The sequence below is a fragment of the Carassius carassius genome, chromosome 37 (assembly GCF_963082965.1).
Source record: "Carassius carassius chromosome 37, fCarCar2.1, whole genome shotgun sequence".
NCBI lineage: Eukaryota > Metazoa > Chordata > Actinopteri > Cypriniformes > Cyprinidae > Carassius > Carassius carassius.
Window position 1 is genome coordinate 9,282,143 of NC_081791.1, and position 22,876 is coordinate 9,305,018.

General features: G+C 36.3%; 2 protein-coding genes across 3 annotated transcripts in view; one reads left to right on the forward strand and one right to left on the reverse strand.

Annotated features, from left to right (window-relative positions):
• The first annotated feature begins 45 nt into the window (after nt 1-45).
• LOC132117957 (testis-expressed protein 49-like) lies at nt 46-1,249 on the forward strand. Its single transcript, XM_059527357.1, has 4 exons — nt 46-287; nt 410-475; nt 775-910; nt 997-1,249. The coding sequence occupies exons 1-4, from the start codon at nt 200-202 to the stop codon at nt 1,043-1,045; spliced, it is 339 nt and encodes a 112-aa protein (XP_059383340.1). The 5' UTR covers nt 46-199; the 3' UTR covers nt 1,046-1,249.
• Nucleotides 1,250-3,649: 2,400 nt separating this feature from the next.
• The window catches only part of LOC132117955 (adenylate cyclase type 6-like), a 57,262-nt gene continuing 38,035 nt past the window's right edge, over nt 3,650-22,876 (reverse strand). The window contains exons 5-24 of one of the 2 annotated variants that reach the window (XM_059527354.1): nt 19,352-19,473; nt 16,513-16,624; nt 14,089-14,216; nt 13,352-13,510; nt 13,106-13,247; nt 12,288-12,416; nt 12,112-12,140; nt 11,836-11,983; nt 11,420-11,517; nt 10,191-10,278; nt 9,981-10,097; nt 8,583-8,741; nt 8,324-8,499; nt 7,898-7,921; nt 7,424-7,453; nt 7,128-7,260; nt 6,715-6,978; nt 5,191-5,395; nt 4,161-4,285; nt 3,650-4,074 (exon numbers count right to left, since the gene is read on the reverse strand). In XM_059527354.1, the coding sequence (XP_059383337.1) occupies nt 3,946-4,074; nt 4,161-4,285; nt 5,191-5,395; nt 6,715-6,978; nt 7,128-7,260; nt 7,424-7,453; nt 7,898-7,921; nt 8,324-8,499; nt 8,583-8,741; nt 9,981-10,097; nt 10,191-10,278; nt 11,420-11,517; nt 11,836-11,983; nt 12,112-12,140; nt 12,288-12,416; nt 13,106-13,247; nt 13,352-13,510; nt 14,089-14,216; nt 16,513-16,624; nt 19,352-19,473 (2,517 nt within the window). In that variant the 3' untranslated portion in view covers nt 3,650-3,945. The remainder of the gene's footprint in view (nt 4,075-4,160; nt 4,286-5,190; nt 5,396-6,714; nt 6,979-7,127; nt 7,261-7,423; nt 7,454-7,897; nt 7,922-8,323; nt 8,500-8,582; nt 8,742-9,980; nt 10,098-10,190; nt 10,279-11,419; nt 11,518-11,835; nt 11,984-12,111; nt 12,141-12,287; nt 12,417-13,105; nt 13,248-13,351; nt 13,511-14,088; nt 14,217-16,512; nt 16,625-19,351; nt 19,474-22,876) is intronic. The other variant, XM_059527355.1, reaches the window with a different exon arrangement.

Here is a 22,876-nt window from a genome sequence, read left to right on the forward strand (position 1 = left end):
AGGAAGCAAGCTAAATATGAATGACTTCGAATCGATTTTAGGTTATAAAAGTGCTGATAAATAAACGAAAGATGGGGGCAGTGCAAGTATCCATGGCAACAGATTAAACAGTGTTTGAACACAGCGCGTGAATCTCGTGCTCGACTCTCCTCGCTCGGTTCAGCTCGCTCCGTCTGCTGTCGCTTTGCTAGTTCTCAGAATGGCTTTCTTCGGACTCACACATTTGGGCTATCAGAACCCTTTTAGGGACAGGATGGTAACATCTACACAAAACAATCTTACACGAGGTATGGCTGCTTTGGTGCGACGTTAATAATAGTACGGCTCCTTCGACGAGCCTTCGGCACATCTGTTTACCTTACATTACTTACAGTAGTGGGGTCCAATATGTTTGTTTTTTTCTTTTCAGACTCATCAGACCTGCACCTCGGCAGCCAGAGAAGATATCAGGACTTCTGCAGACGCGTTCAGAGGTGTAAGTTCACACTAAATACATCAAACACCCACATACTGAATGTGTTATCTTGCATACTTAAGAGGTTTTGTGTGTGTGTGTGTGTGTGTGTTTTAGTTCCTGTAATTATGCTTGCTCATAATTGAAAGTGATATGTTCAGATTATTTATTACAATTGTGTATTTATATATATATATATAATATATATATATATATATATATATAAACAAGTCTTATATTTTAAGACTAAATTAATTGGATGTTTTTTTTTTTTTTTTGGTGGTCAGTGTGACATTGACGTCTTGTGTTTCTCTTGTTAGCTCCTAAAGAGTTGTATCGTGTACCTGTGACGGACAACCAGCAGTACGGCTGGTGGGTTTCCACCGATGGCCGGAAGAACCAGGAGCCTTGGACTCAAACCCGTCGCTTCCCACGCAAGAACAGCGAAATGACAAAGTATGAAGAATCATAAGCTGTGTAGGCCAATGTGTGTCAACTAATGGATAATGCTTTAATAATGCATATTTCACTTATTTTCTCAGGTTTGTGAATGAGATGTCAATGACCAGCCCAGACTTCAGCTTGTTTTGATTCCTGGTCCATGAATCTGTGAGACAGTTTGTTCAAATGGTGACCACAGTCCCGTAATACTGCATCACTGCATTGTGTCACTTTCCTTTGCAGAACAGGAGGTGCAGAGGACACACAACTAATGCAAGTGTTTTGTGTCAACTGAACATTTATGGCTGTGCCATATTGTTTATAGAATTTAGTGCAATAAATTTAGTATCAATCTGTATGTGTTTAAATGTTGTTCTTTGCATATACCTGCATTATGGTGGCTAAGTCCAGCAATTATAAAACAAATGAACCTTTTGTGAATAAACTTGACCTGAAGCAGTTTCCATTTGCAAACTTCTTCCTGAATTTGATCAAAAACTGACTACAACAGGATGAAATGATGATCTAGGATCGTGTTTAGTACCTTGACAACAGTATTTGAAATACAGCTCACCAAATGCATAAAATATTTACTGAGCAAGGCATCTTGATTTACATGAGTTTTGAAAAGCAGAAATTAATCAGTATATAGTGAAGATGTTAAAAAAGAGAAACTAGTTTGATTATAGAATTAATAATCAGTAATTGTAAATAAATAAATCTGGTGATTAAAACCGGTGAAATCTACAATGTACCTATCAATATTCTGAAGCAAAAAAAAACCTTTAATGATTCATCATTTAAGGTGATGCAAACACAATGCCTAATAGATACTAACATAATACTAATAAAAACAATTTAAACAAAACCACAATATAAAAAAAAAATCACAAAAAAACAAAACAGACTTTTTTTATTTTTAGAGGGGGAAAGTTTTTCTATATTCATCAAGAGTCTTTTCTCAACTTTCCTTTGCAAAGTTGAAACGCTCGTCCCTTTTCTAATCCTTCAACTTAAGTAAAAGCAAGAATGAAACAAACAAATAAAAAGGTAAACTAAAATAAAGAGAGGATCAGGAGGCATTCAGCCCTGATCTAGACTGAGGCCCCAGGGTGAGAGTCAGTAGTACTCAAATACACTCCTGCATGTCCGCAGTACATCACATACTGTGTTTGCTTCCCTCACGCTCAATCTCTACTCGTGTACACTTTTATTGCACATACAGGACGGAACAACAGGCCTTTGGTACGAACATGATCAACTGACATGCAATGAGCAAGCTACTGTACGATCAAAGCAAGTTTTCAATAAGTGCAGAACACATAGCAGGAAAAGACAGTGCTTTGGCCGTCATGCAAATCGCTGGAAATGGTGACCGAGTTGACTAATGTTGCCTCCACCGAATGAATCGCATTGTGCACCGTGTGAAACAAAGAGGCACTGTTATCATATGCTGAACTTGTTCAATTAAGGCAAACGCACTGCAATTCTCTATGTTATTATTTAGCTGGCTAGCGACTGTTTACCTAATGAATTTGAAGTTAAATTTAGATCAGTTAAGATATGTATTTTACCAAGTGGCTTTCACTAAAATGAAGCAGAACAAGCGGTGGAGGGCATATTGTTGATCTGGTCATATGTCAAAGACTGCAGTTGATCAGTTAGTACCAAATGTCTCAATTTAGGTCTTGTTCCCTCTCCTCAGCTGGAATGGAATCATAATCAAATAGATATAAGAACAACCAGAATAGGAATAAAAAAACAGATACAGAGGTGATACAAAATACCCAAACAACTTCAGGGAATCCAACAAACAAACAAAAATTGTAGAGAAGATGCCTCAGTCAGACATGCTTTTGAGCTGTTTAGTTTGGCAAGAAAGCAGCTAGTTGTATCATAGAAACCTCACAGTGAAAAGAGTTATGCCCCTTCGAGATTAGAAAGCACAGTATTCAGTCATAATTTATAGATATATTTCTTTCGTTTTTAAAAAAGTCCTTCTAGAATGAACTGGATCTTGATAAACTGTCTTGTACCGTGCCGTGGCTTTTCCCCAGATGCCTCCGAAAAACTCATTTTTTTCCTTTTATTTCATTTTGTACCAAAAATACGTCTTTGAAAAAAAGAAGAAACGGTGGACAGGACACAAGAAACAACACTGAAGTCTTCCTTGAGGACGCGCTGAAGGCCCAGACCTGGTCGTACTTAAAAAAAAATAAAAAAGAAAGAATGAGGATGAGAGAAAAAAACTATTGTTCCACAGTTTTTCCCAACACTTTTCCATGTGGAGTTCATCTCTCTGAAGGAAAAGCATGACTTTAAATCAATCAATCAGTTCTTCATATGATCTGGTGAACAATGCTCTATCAGTCACCTGGATTCTTGTTCAATCAATCAGTGTAATTTACTTTAAATGATAAAACTTCAGAAAAAAAAAAATCAGGAATTAAATCAAGGGGTGAGGACGTCAGAGCATTACATAATATTCAAAACTTCCGCAAACGTCTTTTCTATTAAATACTTTGGTCTTTGGTCAATAGTTCTCTTAATTTATACAGATACTGTATTCGTACACACACACAGATATACGAGCGTACGGGTTTATGTACGGTATAAATGTGTATGCGTTTTTCACACTTGTTCCATAAAGGACTTTTTGCACAAAACATCAAGATCAAAATAAAGGAATTCCGAACAGAACAGGAGTACCTGTATTTATATTCACCTGAAATAAGAATAACAGAGGGAAAAAAATGGAGATAATGCCTTATGTAAAGCGTTTTTCTTCGGTAAGTAAAGGCCTTTATTAAATAAACAGACTTTGCATCTTTCAAGCAGCCTGAGGGAGAGGCTTAAAAACAATCATCCTTCAATGTGCACAGCCATATCCATGAGCGCCACGGCTCTCCAGTCTGGAGTCTGGTTCGTTTTTCTTCAATAATCTTACTTTCTTCAAGTGAAGGCAATGGCTGCTTGTTTGTCTTCTGCTTGCCTCGATCAAGCCTCCTCTCTAGGGTATTGTGGGAATCCAAAGGAACTCTAGTGCGCTGCTAACTGTTGGGAGGTCCGTCGTTCAGGAAGTAAGTGGTCATCTCACCCTTGCCTTTCACCTTTACGACCCCTCGACACTCCAGCTGGTAACCTTTACTGGCCAACACCTGGTGCAGGTCTGTGGTCACCTGCAAACATCCAGTTAAACGTCAGAAAATCACTTCTGAATCACTTGCTCATTATGACTAAGGCATCTCAAGGCTTGAAGGTTCACCTGAATACAGTCTGGGACCCCTGTACTGTCCATCCGACTGGCCACGTTTACTGTGTTTCCCCAGATATCATACTGGGGCTTCCTGGCACCAATAACTCCTGCGACCACTGGCCCAATGTTCAGTCCTGCACACACACACACACACACACACACACACACACACATGCATATGCCAATGTAGAATGTACACTTAGTATTCCGGTTTCAAAAACGTTTTATTAAAAATTTTCCGTCATGTTGACGCCATGTAGTGTGACCAGTATATTTTTGTATTATTTATATACTCTTATAGTATTTAAATAATATAGTGAATTTGCATTTATTTTATTAATTTTATTTCTATTAAGCTGTACGTTTTTTTTTATTTCAATTGTATTTTCTTTATTTTATTACAATTAGTTGCCAAGGCATAATAATAATAATAATAATAAAAACATTTAGTCTAATATTATAAATTAATTATTATTTTATAAATAATATAACAATTTATAATTGTTATAATTATTATTAAAAACACAATTGTGTACAATATTTTATATAATATTAATATAAAATTAATATAAAAAAACTTATAACAACACTTCAATAACTATAAAGTCAAGTTAAGATGCAAACACACCTTAATATTTTCAGAAAGGTTTTTATTATTTAAAAGAACTTTCATGTAAAAATTATTATTTTTTTTTTTCATTTGTGGGGAGATGTACCACATGACATTTTACAACTTAAACTAATCTTGCCTTGTGGTAAAAACTGAGTTACAATTTTAAATATCATCAAGGCGAAAAATTTAAAAAATGACCAAATTTTCAATTGAATGTTTAAATGTGGTAATTTGTCAATCTGAATGAATCCAATCCGATTTTAGATTCTGAAAGTTCTGTTTATATGAATCCTGAACTACCTCACATTGTCATAAACTGTCACACAAACATGCACCACATGAGTTTGATTTAGCGGACAAAACTTTTTTTCAATCAAATCGGCAAACAGTGGACACCTATGTGTCACTGCAGGTTTTGAAACTCACCGATCTTCATCTGGAAGTTGTTGAAGGAATGCTCATTGATGTATTTCATCTGCTCACGGAGGTGCATGGCATAGTCGGCCAGGGCGGTTATATGCGAGCGGCCTTCCTTGTCATAGGTGGAGTCGTTAAGGCCAGATGCGGCCATGTAGGTGCTGCCAATGGTCTTTATCTTCTCCAGCTGCCTGTATTTCTCCTCACTGATAATCTGCAAGAGAGGGAGGTTTTCATAAATAAACAGGACCGTTCACAAGATGCTTTCATATTGGTCATACTGAATGGTGTAATAATTAAAGTTTCCCTTTAGGGATGTTCATTTTAACAGGTTAACCATTAACCCACCGTTAAAAAATTTGACAGATTAATTCAATCAGTTAAAAATCTTTTCTGCATGTTTAAAATATGCTACACGTATAAAAAAAAAGAAATTGCGTTTTGTGGAAAAAAAACAAAACAAACAAACATAAGTCACGTATAATAAGTCACATTCAGAAATAGGCCAAATGCCAACATGAAATGTATACAAACATTACAATAAACTGTTAACATAGCTATGCTATTTTACTTCCCTTTCACAAGCTATAGCAATACAAACGACAAGCCAAAACAAATTCATTTAGGCTAAAATGAAATCGAAACCAATGTTGGGTCTCTCATTTGACACAAAATCAAATGTTTCCAGATTCGCGATGTATTTGAATGCCAAAATATTATTTATTATGCATGTTACTTCACTCACATTCCAATATCCATTTAAAACAAAATGTATAGCATAACATCACGGCGGTACAGTGATAACACTTAACAGCACAGGTTGTACTACACATTTAAACTGAGCAGTGTGTTTTTTTCTCCATATGTTTGACTGACTGTATTTTATTATGATAATGAACAGACTGCCTTGTCAAGGTAGCGATGCTTAACTGTGTGTGTGCGTGCGGCACCAGTGCAATCACATGATTTTTTTTCTTCTAAGAGTGGAAGCAACCTCTCCTTTTAGTCATAAAGATAATCAGAATTGTAAAAGGTTTGCCTTTATTTGTGTACATTCACAATAAAAACAAATCTTTGGGCGTAAAATAACCCTAAAGAAAAAGAGGACACTGCTTTCTGCCATTTGTTTCCTTTCGTGCAGCACAAAAATGAACCAAAACTGTGTTTTTCGTTCATTTTCTTAATTTATTATTTAAGTAAAAATCTGTTTCTCATATAGGCCTATTTATTTGTTATATATATATATATATATATATATATATATGGCCTAGCTTTATTATGTTTTGAAGATCATGTGAATCCTCATGTTCTGTTGTTTTTTGCTTTTTGCGCATGTAAAATGAATCCCGGGAAACAAATGTTAGTATTTTTATCGGGTCACAGACACTTAATCTTTCTAATTTAATTAAATTCTAATTGAAAATAATCTTTGTTTGTTAACAGTTAATAATCGGATAACAAGCGTCGGTTGTCGGTTAGGAAAAATAACCGAAATGAACATCCCTAATTCCCTTATTCTTTTCAAACACAAACCTCATCAAAATCAGCGATGATCTCATTGAGGAGCCTCAGACACTCCACTCCCTCGTTGTTGGCCTCCAGCTCCACGTAGAACTCGGAGAAGTTGCTGATGGAGGCGAACATGACAGCCACACACTCACACGACTGATAGTACAGCTCGTCATTCCTCCTCTCTATGGCTAGAAAGTGTGCGGCCACATCTTTGGGCAGGATGTTGTGGAGGAGCCGGCGGTTGTAGGCTTGAAGCTCCTCCATCTCCTCCTTTTCTTCTGTGGCCTGTAGAGGAACAGACACATTGCATATTTTAAATACTGATAGGATGCATTTCTCAATGTATTTTATAAACAAATTGTTTATTGACATGGACATTTTATTTTATATCTTAGTGTTGTGTTGGCCAAAACACTGTAGGCTCAAACCCTGACCTGAAGTTTCCAGAGGAAGTCTAGACGAGCCGTTGACTCCACTTGCTGGGCATGTAGGTACAGTGCTAGTACAAATACAGTGAGGATCACCGGGGTCATGACCTTTAGGGACACTTTAGTCACCCTGAAAGTACTGAAATGAGAGCGATCAGGTCAGCCACAGGATAAATTATTTACATCACAGCATGGATGTAACAGGATACACTCACAACAAAGAGTTAGTGTCTTCAAGTAAACATTAAAAATCAAAAAAATAATGAAGATATGGAAACAAAGACGGTATTAACTGCACATACCACTGCTCAGTAGTTGTATTGAGATTGGACCTGTGGAAAAACCAACAAGATTAAGCATTTTTGCATTTAGAAAAACAATCAATTAAAAATTACTACCGTATTTTCCGGACTAAAAGTCGCACTTTTTTTCATAGTTTGGCTGGTCCTGCGACTTACAGTCAGGTGCGACATATTTATCAAAATTAATTTGACATGAACCAAGAGAAATGAAGCAAGTTAAAACATTACCGTCTACAGCCGCGAGAGGGCGCTCTATGCTGCTCAGTGCTCCTGTAGTCTACACTGAAAACGTAGAGCGCCCTCTCGTGGCGGTAGACGGTAATGTTTTCTCTTGGTTCTTGGTTCTAAATAAATGCGACTTATAGTCAAGTGCGACTTTTTTTCCTCATCATGACGTATTTTTGGACTGATGTGACTTATAGTCCGAAAAATACGGTAATAACAGGAAGCATAAGAGATGAATTTAAGTCTCACCATTGCAGAGTTTCATTGAAAACACTAAAAAACAAAAACAGCAAAAGCACTTGTTTTAACGCAACATAAATATTCAGTGTAAACATAAATAAATGCTGTAAGGTTTAAATGTTTTTATCACAAATAAACTATATTCAAATCAGAGATATTTCTATTTTTTCTATTTTATATTACCTTTATTGCATTTTATAATTTTTATATTATTTCATAGTTCAGGTTTTAAAACTCTCATAATAAATAATCTATTAAAACAATCAAAATATAATAGCATATGAATTATTTAAAATAACATTGTTGGAACTCTCAGTATTTTTCATATGTTAATACTAAATTAAAGTAATAAAATGTCATTATATTATTGAATGTAATCACCAACAGGCCACAGACAGGCCTCTGTCTAGACTAGAGACTGGCAGCGGTACTCACAGAGCGTTGGCAGTAACGAAGAGGTCTGCGTTGTCAAACAGCGCCACCTCTGGCCACTCCACAAGCAGCAGGAAGGTGAGCTGGATGAGCAGCATTAAAGCCAGCTTCCCTATACTACTGATCTGCAGGAACACTGAGCAGGCCAACATGGTCAGCAGCACACTGTAGCTGAAATACTGAAAGAGGCATACGGGATAAAACATGAGTCCGCTTCCATTCACAACATGGTTTTAATAGTGTGACTACACACACGTGTTACCTCAGGGAAGGGGCAGGAGGGAGTGTTGCTGGGACAGATATTCAGGCCGTCGGCTGCAGGGCGAGACAAGCTGTGAATCACACAGGGAGTCACCATCTCTGACGACCAGTTAAACCGCTCTGCTACACAGTCCTCAAGCTTCTGTGTATCACAGGAAAACTACAGGAAACAAAACATACACTCAGGCTCCGAAATACATCATCAGGTTTTCTTCTACATATCAGAACAGATTTGGAGAAATGTAGCATTACAACACTTGATGACCAACGGATCCTCTGCAGTGAATGGGTGCCGTCAGAATGAGAGTCCAAACAGCTGATAAAAACATCACAATAACCCACACCACTCCAGTCCATCAGTTGACATCTTATGAAGCTTTAAAAAATCTGTGTGTTTGTAAGAAACTGCAAACAGCATATCCTGTTCTGTGTCAGCCGCACCACACGGATACGTTTTCTACGATTATTTACGCTTTGATTTGAACAAAAACATCATATCTGTGTGGTGCGGTTGACAGAACAACATACACTGTTTGAGTTTAGGGGGTACTCTCCAAAATGGTGCTACGGTGACGCGGACCATACAGTTAATGCATTTTAACTGTAACTGTCGTTTTTGGCTCAAAACAAGTCCTTTAACATTATTATTGCTTTCTTCAGTGAAAAAGTCATCTCGGCTGAAACCGTAGAGAAATATGCCCAGATCAAGCACCATTTACAAGTGAAAACCGTCCAAATCAGTTCTAAACAAATACATTGGTGGTTTTCGAGGTATCGATATTATGAAATATGGACTTGTATTTTGCACAGTGATGTGATGGTTTAAAGTCAAAACATTTTAATGGTGAGTTTGTTTCTTACAAACACAGGGCTTTTAGCTTCACATTGTGTTAATGGATGGACTGGAGTGGTGTGGATTAATTGTGATGTTTTTATCAGATGTTTAGACTCATTCTGACGGCACCCATTCACTGCAGAGGATCCATTGGTGAGCAAGTGATGTAATGCTACATCTCTCCAAATCTGTTCTGATGAAGAAACAAACTCATCTACATCTTAAAGGGTAAGTACATTTTCGGCAAATTGTCATTCTTGGCTGAACTAATTCCTTAAATATATAGTTCACCTCAAAATAAACACTGCACTTGTCTACCATTTTTGCAGTTTGACAACCCTGGTTATTTATTTATTTTTATTGGACAGATTATAACACTCTGGACATTTTGGAAAATATTGTGTTCTGTAGACGAAAGACATACGTGTGAGAAAATGACAACAGAATTGGTATTTTAAGTATCATTTGTGACCATACAGTCTCTTTGGAAGAAATAAGATTGTTAGCTAAAGTGTTAGACACACTAATGTTGTGTGTGTGAAGTGATTTGGCAGCTCTGCATACCATATTGACAAAGGCAGAGATGAAGACGAGGATGATGGTGAAAACTCCCACCAGTGTGCTGTTGGTGCGAGACTGAACGATGTTCTTGGACACGGTCTGCATAGCAGCAGGGAAGAGCTGCGAAACCGAGTCAAAGAAAGGACAATTGTACACGTTTGTACAAAAGAAAATGCAAAAGAATGAAAAACAGCATAATCAGATGTAGCTTACCTTTACACAGGAGTAAATGGCACAGATGAAGAGGATGTTGGCAAGAATGATGAAGATACTGATGTATATTCCCAGCATGACCAGAGTACTGCAAAACACACAGGAGCTTTTAGATTCATGTGGAGTGTGTGAGTGTGTGTATCGTGTTATGTACTTAGCCATATTATTAGGCACAAATTTTTACAGAAGTGAGCTAAATCTGACAAAACATTTTATACAAAAAAATAAAATAAAATAAAATGTTTTTCATTTGTAATACTGCAGAATGTTATCTATTAGGAGTGCAGTCTTATTAGCTATTAGCCTTAGCATGGTACAAACAGATCTAGTGTCCATTGTCAATAGCATATGCATGAAGCAATGCTCACAGTAAAGCCACTTCATAACAAGCAGCTTTCTTTCTGTCAGCGAGGCAAGTATATAAATCTAGAACACAAGCGAAATCTGCCAGGGGAACTTTTTTTGCACTCACAAACCTACTGGAACGATTTCTATTGTAATGGCTGGATTTCACTCACAGGATTTCGCAGAGAAACAGTAAACACGATCGCCATTTTTAGAGTTTGGGTTAGGGTTATGTTATAGTATTTATGACTGTAAATTATTTATATCTGTAAACAAAAACAAAACAAGGCTAAAGAATGTCCCCATTTAAAGGGACAGTTCACCCAAAAAGGAAAATTCTGTCAAAATGTACACACACTCAAGATGTGAAGACACTCAAAAACACAAACAACAATATTTTGAAGAAAGTTGGTGACCAAACAGTTGACAGCCACAGACTTCAATAGTATGGAAAAATAAACACAATGGAAATGAATGGCTACCGTCAACTCATACAGATTGGGAACAACTTGAGGGTGAGTAAATGAAGACAGAATATTCCTTTTAAAGTGAACTATCCCTTTTAGTAAACGTGTGTGTGTGTGTGTGTGTGTGTGCGCTCTTGTTTTTGTGACATATCAGGACACAACTCTGTATAATTACATTGGTATGACACAGGTATTACAAGGAGAGGGTGACTTATGAGGACATAACTCATTTTTTTTTGAGAAAGTAAAAATGCACAAGTTTCCTGTGAGGGTTAGGGGTAGGGTTAGTGTATGGCCATAGAATATACAGTTTGTACAGTATAAAAACCATTACGCCTATGGGATGAACCCACTTTTCACAAAAACAAACGTGTGTGTGTGTGTGTGTGTGCATGTGTGTGTGTGTTTATCACTCACTGAGGGAATACGACGATCTGGATAAAAGAGATGAAACAGAAGACCAGCAGCGTACAGGCCACATAACCGCCAAAACGATCATCTACTTTCTTAGCGTACTAGAAACAAGACCAAAATATTAAATATAATTAAAATATGTTGAGTTATCAATCTGTGCCAAATATTAATGCTGTGTGAGTTATTGTAGCATGTTAACGACCAACAACCACCCAGAAGATCCTGTTAACCTAATGACATGTTAAAAATTGCTCCGAACAATTCAATCTACTTCTCTTCTTCTTAAATACCAAACAGGAACTTGGAGGACATTTGATCTCCCATGATCTCATCCATCCTGTTAGTCTGCTATACGATCGGCACTACTAAATTAAACTGGAAAGGGAAGCTGGATCTCAGCCAGCCTCTATGAGTCTGACCTTCTTCTCCAGGCTGGAGGTTTGGAAGGTGAGGAGGAACTTCTTCACGTGGTCTTTGCGGAGCTGGTCAATACTGCGAGCGTCAATGGCACGGCCCAAAAACTCGTCCACCTCGTCCTCGGGGTTCAGCGCCTCCTGAGCACCACGGCTGCATTTGTGTGCAGAAGAAGATTTAGAAAAGCACATTTTATTTGTACCTTTTATATCCAAACCCCCCCCCCCCCCCCCCCCCCCCCCACTGCATTTACTCTCTAAAAGCTAAGAAAAAACACTCACTTGTCTTTGCTGGATGTTTCATCAATGCCCTGAGCAAAGAGAAGAAACAAATGTGAGCCCTAGAAGATTAGACAGATCTGAGATTAAGGTAGGAGGACTGAAAGAACAATGTAAAGGCAGATATCGGCTGAAGGAACAGGAGAGAGAGGTCAGGCGAGTGTCATAGGAGGTCTCACCATCTGTCTGAAGACTTTGGAGTCTTTAGTCCTGGAGAAGGATCTGTCAGGTACCCACCGCGGCACCAGACCCTCGTTAGAGTTCGTCCGCGTGCGCTGCATCTTAGCCATCATGGCCTTCTCCTCTTTCTGAAACAGTCAAGGGCAAAGGAAAAGTTTTGTGCTCAAGGATCTTGAATAAAAGAGAAGCATTTGAATTTGGGATGCACTGATATTAAGTGATTTTCATGTTATGTTATGCCATATAACTGATAAATGGCAAATAACCAATAAACAGCCAATATTAAAATTCTATTTTCAGTCTAAAAGCATTAGAGAAATTAAAGAATAAAGACTAAAGAGTAAAAAAACAGTAAAATGATTTTCATATGCTATATAACCGATAAATGACATTTAACAAATACAATTAGATTTTGTCTAAATAGATTTAAAAAAAAAAACACAAAATAAGGCTAAATACTAAATAAATATTTTTTAAAGGGTTTTTATGTTATGTCAGATTGTCTAAATTGATCCAAAATAGTTATTTAAAAAACAAGACTAAAATCCATTGTTTTATGTTACAAATGAATGTATGCATCACAAATCATATATAATGTACAGTACTGTATAAAAATATATCAATTTAATTTGAGATTTTGCGATATATATATATTTTTTAAAGCAGCACAGTAGTTTTCTTGACCAGTCTTGTTTTAAATATAATACATAAACATTATATATGCATAGAGAGAGAGAAAGAGAGAGAGAGAGAGTGAGCACAGTTATAGTTATAAAAATGTTGTAGCATGAACTCGGCACAGAATGTCGTGTCTAACCCGCTTTTGACTGCAGCCCAACACTAGGAAGGTCTCAATGGTGTTCTCTTTCAGGTAGGCGTTTCTCTCCCCTCCAAAACCTGGCTCCACCTCATAGTCTCCATTCAGGTACTGCAGAGTAGCTTTAGTGATATGGATCCTCCTGAGGAAAAAATGAGTTTTAGTAATGACATTACATGAATATTATGTCTACTAAACAGTCTGTCCAGTGCTATGTATAGCTGTGTGTACATGTCAGAGTCTCACCCGGCTTTGCCTCCAGCCTCCATGTGGTTGGCCAGCGTTACGTCGTTGGACCACACGTCGAATTGCCACTTTCTCAATCCAAGAACTCCACAGTGCACACGACCACTGTGGATCCCGACCCGCATGTTTACATTGACCCCTGTGACCTCTCGCACCAATCTGACACAAACATAAACGGTATTAATAAATCACATGCTGCAGTCAGTGTTATTTTAGTATTAGTTTTTACATACTAGTATTCTATATTAGCTATTATTAGCAGTTTTGGATTTGACATTTAGTTGTTTTAGTAATTGAATGTGCTTTTGTAATTTTTACATTTTATATAGTTTTCGTTAGTTGTGAGTAATTTAGAATTTTTCTAATCGTAGTACTCTCCAAAAAGGCGCTGCAATATACCAGTCCAATTCATGGAATTATTATATAATTATAAATACTTATTATTAAACAATAACTATTATAAAATAATATGAATAATTACATTAAATAATAAAAAATCCACTTGCCCAAACTGTCACTTTAACTTTAAAATGCAATATAAAAATAATATTAGTTACCATACAAATCAAAATGTGTTTTCTGCACAAATGTCTCATAAACAAGTCAACATAAAACTATTAATATATTCATTTAAATTCACAGATCGAAATTGAGATAATTTATCCTCACAAAACTGTTCTGAAATAAATCTCACAAAGGTTGATGTTCAGATGAACTGATGTCTAAGTGAGACTTACGAAATGGCTTCAATCATGTCCACCCCCATTTCCACGCAGCAGTGAGCGTGGTCCGCTCTGGGCTCAGGTAACCCTGACACGCAGTAGTAACAATCCCCCAGGATCTTGATCCGTAAGCAGTGGTTCTCCTGCACACACACAAAAGGGAACGGAAGTTAATTAGAAAGTTCAAGCTGAGGAGATGGCAGCTTCACGCTGAGGTGTAAAAAGAGGGTAGTCATTCTGCTTAGAGTGTGATACAGACAGCAAACAAGTGTCAGTACTGATAAAAATATATCAGAGTGAAATACGTGACATTGGATTTGACGAAGGATGTGCATTACAGCGAGTAAAAGGTCTTAAAAGAAGTCAAAGCCATAAACATGAAGTAGTGTTGTTTTTAAACTAATCAGTGAATGATTCAATGGATGGAGAAATGCAGCTGTCATTCAACATTTCATCCAGGACCCTTCAGTGCTCCCATTAGATCTTCTAGAGAGGACACGGGACCGTTTTTATTCCTGGCTGTACCAATAAACAGCTTCTGTGCTGTGGTGGAGCTCATGCTGAGGATGCCCGCTGGGAAGCCTCGTTCCCACAGCCTGGAGCCAAGACTCCCAACCCTCAGGGATTATGTGAACCCTAAACAAAAAGCCCACCACTGACTGGAACAGCACTGTGTGTATATATTGCATTGTTATTTTATTCATTGTTGATATTTTACAATGTATTGCCAAGTATTTGTTAGCTTTAAATGAAACTTTAAATTTTTACTAATAATGCTTGAAGGGGTCATATTCAGGGGTGCACATAAGTGGTGAATAGGTGCATATGCGCAAGCAAAATAAAAAATGTGCTGTGTGAAGAAGTTCAGACCACTCATTTGCATACCGACATGGCTTAGACTAGTTAATGCAAAATCACACTTTTAGATTTACTAACTGTAATACTGTCTAAGATTTCCATTCAAACTGAAAGTATACATTAAGGCTATGTGCTGCTCGTTTCAGAGCAAAATGCAAAACTGACATTTGATTCACTGATGCACTTCACTCAGCAGTGCTAAACCAGATAGCGCATAGAGACTATTAGACTTACTTGCTGGTCGACCAACCACAAAAAAGGTGTTCATTTTAGGTTAGAAAATTCTAAAAAATTCATATAAAATGTTTAATTCAAATAAAATGTTTTTAAAAAGGAAAGAAAATGGTGATATTACCATTTTGTTTTTATGTGTATATATAATAGTGTTATAATATATAAAAGTATCACACTTTATTTTATAAAAAAAACGAAATAATGAATATATATTGAAATAATGAAAAAATGATTATTACTATTATTAATTTATTTTTATACTTGTATTTAAAGGAATCATGAACTGAAAAACCAAAATTCCATTGATCTTTTGACAAATAAGAGCTCATTATACTATAAAAACATTCTGTAATTTTCTTGTTAGTCTAAAAACAGCTTATATTGAAGACAAACTGCTGAAACCACAGGTTGTGGATAATATGTCCCTATGATGTAATAGTGTGACTAAGCACCATCTCTGAAGATAATCATCAACCCCTGCTTCTACAGCGCTGCCTGTTTAGCCCTGCCCACTGATTCATGCATGTAGCGTTTACGAGAGAGACAAATGTAGGTCTACACAGAAACTTAATGATGAAAATGGCTCAGAAGACAATAAGACGCTGTTCAGTGCCAAGTTGTGGAAAAAAAGTATTTGCATTGATCGCAACGCTAGGAAAGAGTGAAGTTCTTACAGATAGTTTGATATGTACTTATAATTTATGCTATTTTAACCTAAATCACAGCAGCATCCATCTATAATGAATGTATGCTGTCAAAAATACACAACTCTTTGCCAGTCATAGCAGTGGGAGCTTTGAGCTCAGTAAAATGTTGTTTAATGTTTTTGAATTTATTTGATTAAAATACAGTAAAACAGTAATATTGAATTATTATTACAAAATCTTAATATATTTTATGTAATTTAATCCTGTGATCTGAGTAAATCTGATTTTTCAGCATCATTACTCTCCTGTCTTCAGTGTCACATGCTCCTTCAGAAATCATTCTGATTTGCTGCTCAAGAAACATTTCTCATCATTATCAATGATGAAAACAGTTGTGCTGCCTAATATTTTTTTGGAAACCATAATACTTTTTAGGAGTCTCTGATGAATAGAAAGAATCCTGATGTATTTACTAAAGTCACGTTCACAAAACAGTACTGTATTTCATGCTTTATATATATTGAATCATGTTGTATTTGAATTGAAACGTGAAGACTGTATTTGTAACGTTGAACTACTGTAATATCACGCAATCTCAATAATGTATTTAACACAGACTTCATGTTGTCACCATAGTAAATAGACAATGCTGCAACAATAATCCAGCATGTTTTAGGCATGTGTTAATAGATGTGCTCACCGAAGCCAGCTTGTCAAAGCGGGCAAACAGCTCGTTTAGAGTCATGACCAGCTCCTGAGCAGTGCACTGCGATGCCAGACTAGTGAATCCCTCGATGTCTGCAAACAAAATACTGACAAAGACACAGAAAGAGAGTGAGAGAGAGAGACCTAAACTGTATGAATTGTTGCTTTGTCTTTTATAATATGCATTAGTCTGACACACACATACTGTATACTGTGTGAAACTTATTTTGGTTGCGATTCATCACGATTAATAATTTGAAAGCACTACTAAAACGTGATGCAAATAAAACAAAATGAATTAAGACAGATTAAAAAAGCTTTAATTTTAATGTTTGGAATCAATACCATAAAAACTAGGTAGAAACAGTATGAATGTGTGAATCCCTTGAGCTGAGGGGAAATTCACTCTGAGGCTGTCAGAGCGGGCGCTGTGGAGCGCTTTAATTGAATTGTGGCTTCATTTCAGTATCTTCTGGGGTTAACGCTAGTCTAGTGACTGATAATTAACTATTCCCTCTCTCGCCATAATTAGCTGACCACATTTCAAAAGAAAAGCCCCACTGCTCCTATTACGAGTTCCCTGAGCTAAAGCAAAGAAGAAAAGAGTGAAAGAGAAAGAAGAGATCAATGTGAAGAGTGAAAAATAAACAAAGAAAGGGCCACACGGACACAGGAGATGATAAAAAGCAGGTGAACAACTTTAGCTAAAGTCTAACGCAAATAATCGAAGGATCGGCTTGTTGTAAAAGTGCTTAAAAAAAAAAAGAAAAGAAAGAAAACCAACTACAAATTATTATCCCATATGAAGTTTACAGATGTAAAAACAGACTATTTACTTTCTAAATAAAATAATGGTCAGTCAATTAAGAATAATTCATAATCTCACATAATCTCACTTGAAATTTAGTGTTTATGTCATTAAAGGGTTAGTTCACCCCAAAATGAAAATTACGTCATTAATTACTCATCCTCATGTCATTCCAAACCCGTTTAAGATATTAAGATACAATTAAGATATTTTTTTATGAAATCTGAGAACTTTCTGACCCTCCATGCAACGCAACTGAAATTTTCCCAGGTCCAGAAACATAGTAAATACATCGGTAAAATAGCCCATTTGACATCAGTGGCTCAACTTCAGTTTTGTGATCATACGAGAATACTTTTTTTGTGCACAAAGAAAAAAAAAAAATAGCATAATTTACTCAACTATTCTTCTCCCCTGAGTTACATCTTTCGCCATTTACAAGCGTAAACGATGCTTATTACGCAAATTATGTTCATGCACGTGCTTTCTCCCCAGAATGTAAACAACACTGATTACGTCCAATACGTTCTTGGGTACTCTCCAAAATGGCAGACGACGTAACTCAGGGGAGAAGAATGGTTGTGGAAGCTATATTATTTTTGTTTTCTTTGCGCAAAAAAAAAAAAAATTCTCGTAGCATCGCAAAACTGAAGTTGAGCCACTGATGTCACATGGACTAAGACTGGGGAAGTCATGGCCTAGTGGTTAGAGAGTATGACTCCTAACTAGGGGTGTGCAGCGAAGCCAGTATTTGTATCAATCACAAAATTATTTGTATCTGTATTCGTATAAAACCGGAAGTAGGCGGAGCTTGAACCAGAACTTCGTACAGTATTTGATTTATGGTTTTACAGCCTCTCTTTTTTTCCATAGTTATCATTGAACAAATATGCAGTGTTTAACTAAAATCATACACACACACACACACACACACACACACACACATATCATTTTTTTTTATGATTATAATATTTAGCCTATTTAAACATCTTCTAACAGTCGACATCGATTTCATTGTATAGGCAGTGCTCCGAGATGTAGTGCATTTGTGCTTCGAGCAACGTGAGTTGGGAGTCCCAGCTTGGAGACCTTTCGTGATCCAATAAATAGATATTTAAGTATATAAATTAAAACAGTAAGGGTTCCTACACAATTTAGAAATATGGAAATTGATTTAAGTAATTTCCAGGAAATGCATGAAAAAAGGCAACTGCAACACTGCTATTTTATTTGTGCTTATTTCATTCATAAACTCATTTAGCTACTTTGGACACTTGTTACGGTGTTGTAATTTTAGAGGATTATGTAAAACAACATGAATTCCTTTGGCTCACCAGTTCCTGCAGATATTTGCCCTATTCAGTGTTCTAAAATATTAAATTAATAATTTCTAAAAATAAATTTATCATACAAGTAGGAATATTTCATGACATTTAGTGAATGAATTAATTCAAGACTAGAATATATTTCATTATGCAGAACTATTTAAACGAGTCGTTTTTGAACTTCACTAAACAAATGTGCATATGCCACGCAAACCAGCAAAAGTTAAGGAAGCAAACATGTAGGCCTAGTAGAAAATGTATCCGTATTTAAGCTGATTATTAGCCTATACTCTTGACAGAGAGCTTGTTTGGTTTTTGAGAGACAGAGACGCGCAAAGACGGCAACACGGCTATTGGATTGGCAATCGCGCTGTGCTTATTCATTTGTGTATCATACCGTAGCCTAGAAGGTTTAAATAGTAGAACAAATAGTAGAACGTGTATGAGGTAATACTTTAGGTAAGATCAGCCCTATTCTTGCCAATCTCTGATTTCTGAGAGATGTACAGCGTGGCAACAGTAATTAATGACAGAATTTTAATTTAGGGTCAACTAACACTTTAAGGCCATGAGGGTTGGAAAAATACTATAAAACCAATAATATCTTAAGTATTCTTAGATCACTTGATTAGATTGCTTTTCATGATCTAATCCAGTCATAGTTAATGTGGCAGAGTTTGACACACAACAGTAATGCTCACCTGACATTGTCGTGCTTCTGGATGTAGATCTTGTGAAACATCATGTTTTCTTTTTTAGCATTGATGTCAGCCTTCATTTCCATGGCAACATGTCTTGGCAAAACAGACAGCAACAGGCGTTCCTGAAAATTGTAGAGAGGAGAGAAGAGAGGGAATGTGTGTGAGTGAGAAAGAAAGAAAAATTAGCATGCAATTCTTCTCACTGAAGATCGAACATCCTATCTTTATGTAGTAGTTCTTTATTTAACAACAGCATCCCAGTGCATATATATTGTTGACTTGTCCACTGACAACAGTGTTTATTTTATTACATCCCTTTTAGATTTATATACATAGAATAGAAAGACATTTAACAAAATGATTAGATTAGATTTAGAGCAGATACCATATTTTGTGAAAGAACCATCATTATCATTATTTTGTGTATTTGGTGTAACAGAATATGTTGACATGCTTTAATATTCAAAAAACACATGATTTTTCAAATACTGTACATTATTGTAGGTCTTCTATGCCCCGTCTCTCTCAAACGTGTCGTTTTCTCCTTCTGACAAGCGCAGTCTGCTCTGATTGGCCAGCTTTGCCCAGTGTATTGTGATTGGACGAACACCACAAGCACTTGACAGAACTCTATACCGAGCTTCTTCTTTCAAAATAAATGTAAAGACAGTTAAACTTTTAGAAAAGTCAGAATGACCTCCTCTCCTAGATTCACGAAACGGTTGTCCATAAAATGCTTTTCTGTTCTGTTGCAAGTAATCTTAAAGATACCTAAATCCATCTACTTTCTGAAGGCCAAATAAAGTGCTTTTTCTTTCTCCTAGACACACACAGCATCTCTCTGACATGACTGTTTCAACACTAACTGTGTTACTGAAACCACGCCTTCTTTCTTTGCGTGAACATTTGGGCGGCATTACTCAAATAGTAGTCTTTGCAACTTTACAGATCTTCTTTATGCACCAAGAGCTTGTAACTTTAATCTCATGAGACAAGATTTTATGAAATTCAACTTTTTTGAGTGTCAAAGGTGGAATTTTATGGAATTTTGTTGATTCGGAATCACAAAATTTCATGATATTTAAGTTAGTTATGACTGTCACAATATCAGATGTTAACTACAGGTTTATCATGGCCAAAATAATTAATGATAACAACATAATTCCAATATCTATAGAAATATACAATTTTAGTAAATAACCTAAACTAACAATGAGCAATAAATGTGTTACAGTATATATTAATCTTTATTAAATTGAGTTAGAAAACTAAAAAAAAAAAAACTGTCCATTGTTAGTTCATGTTGCCTCAGGTTCAGTAAATAATATCAGCAGATTTGATTTTAATGTATTAGTAAATGATAAAAGTAACATTAACTAAGATGAATAAATCCTTTAGATGTGTTTTTAATTTTTAGTTTGTTAACTAATGTTAATAAATAGCACCTTATTGTAAAGTCAACCTCTAACATTGTTTATTTTGTGTTTTCTTTTTTTGGCCAAAGAGAGTTTGTAAGTGTAACAGTCCATTTTAGGAGAGTTAAGTTGAACCCAAGAGCAGTTTATTTCAAAAAGCATCAAATATACAGAAAATAAACAGAACCAAATGACGACTTGAACTTCACTTCAACAAACATGACCAGAAACCATAACAGAGCTCACAAACAGTGGGTTACACTGATAAAAGCTCATCAAGAGACAAGGGAAACATGAGGGCTTTAAATACACACAGGCTAATGAGTTAACAAGGAACACCTGAAAAAAATTAAGATAGGAAAACATGAAGGACAGGAAACTGAAAGACCTAGTCTGAATCCCAATGTGCATACTATTCCTCCCTAAATTCTATGGCTGTGTTCAAAATGGCATACTTGCTTACTGCATACTGCTTACTGCCCAGTACACAGTGTGTGCTGCCTAATAAGGCTATAGTTAGGTGGTATATATTTATATTTCAGTACTGCAGTACATTATAAAACAGTATGCAATAACATAGTCTGTTTAAATTATCATTCTTAAAAATATTATTAAATTAATGCAACTTTATTGGGACAAAAACCTCCCTACACCTATACTGCTAACCACCTAATAACACTATATTATTAATGAGACGTTTTATTTCCAGTTTTCAAATAATTCCTTTATTTTTATTGAAAATAAATGCCTTTCTGATCTGATATGGGATAAGCAGTAGCCTAGAACAAGTTTTGGTAAAGGGTGGCCTCGAAACTGGGTCACTTGTGTCAAATTAATTCATCAAACGTCTTTAACCTGCTGCGCTACTGCTATTAGTAATAAATGGGCATCTTTTGCAGTGCTGTTTATCGCAGCCAGGCATTGGTGGGCAGAGTTAATGTAAATGGTCTCGGTCAACAAATTATTATGTTATTTATATATTATATTACTATAGAGGTAAAGGTGACGTCATTTGACTTGATCGGAAACGTGCTGTAGAGGTTAAAGTACACTTTATGTCATACTTACAATATTGTTTTTATGCACAATGATAGTTTGTAGTTTACAGTAACATGTACAGTATGTATTCGGTTCATCGACATATGAAATATTGGTGACATAAGAAGCGCTGTTTCCGGGTCCAAGCCTCAGCTGGCTTCACTTGAGAATACTACCTCAGCAGCGGTTTATGAGCACTGTTTATTCATATTAACATTTAACATTACTATTCTCCGCCTCCAGGTCACTCACGCATTTGAAGATGAAACATTACATGTAGCGCGCTGCATTCTGGGAAACAGTATCCAATGCAGTGTCTTCAGATGCATACATCAGATTTCAGCAAATGCAGCAGGTAATCAAGGAATTCCATGCACACAGAACATTCACTTGTATGGAGTCAAAATAATGCCGTATATATACGCAAAAAAATAAAGTTTTGCAAAAGAATATAAAGGTTTGCAAACGAAAATTAAAGTATTGAGGAAAATAATTTTGCTTTTTCCAAACATACATAAATGAACATACATAAACAAATGAAACGGCGCGAAAGCAATGATTTTGCAATACATATTTTCCATGGCCATATCTACTAATTTATTTGCAACACTGCTTTTATTTTGCGTGTGAGTCTAGTTTGAGCTTGCGATGCCATTTTCCTTTTGTGCTTCACTTTTCTGCGCGTCTCTCTTTGTGGCACTGTTTTGACGTGGGGGCGGAGTCAAGGGATGGGGGCGTGTACAACATGCCTACCGGGAAGTGACGTCATCGGCCCGAGACGCAGTTCACTGATCCAGGTCCTGTCATGATGAGCAGAGGCTTGCGAATGGATCATTTATTTTATTCACTAGCATTAAAACATGCATGTTTCCATTTATTAACTTTATTATCAAATGTATGTGTATTAACAGCGTTTGTTCAAGTTAAAGAAGTTGTTACCATGAACATCTGCTGTTTATTTCTCTCGATGTGCACACTTTTATAGCATTAAAATGTGTATGGTTTCATTTGGTTAACTGCAAATGTATTAAAAGTGTTTGTTTAAAATCCCTTAACTTGAGGGAGGACGCCA

Excerpts from the sequence above, each read along its gene's own strand:
- LOC132117957 (XM_059527357.1), top strand. The coding sequence starts at position 200 with ATGGCTTTCTTCGGACTCACACATTTGGGCTATCAGAACCCTTTTAGG. Across the intron at positions 476-774 it reads CTGCAGACGCGTTCAGAGGT|CTCCTAAAGAGTTGTATCGT; the intron begins GTAAGTTCACAC and ends TTCTCTTGTTAG. Across the intron at positions 911-996 it reads AAGAACAGCGAAATGACAAA|GTTTGTGAATGAGATGTCAA; the intron begins GTATGAAGAATC and ends TTATTTTCTCAG.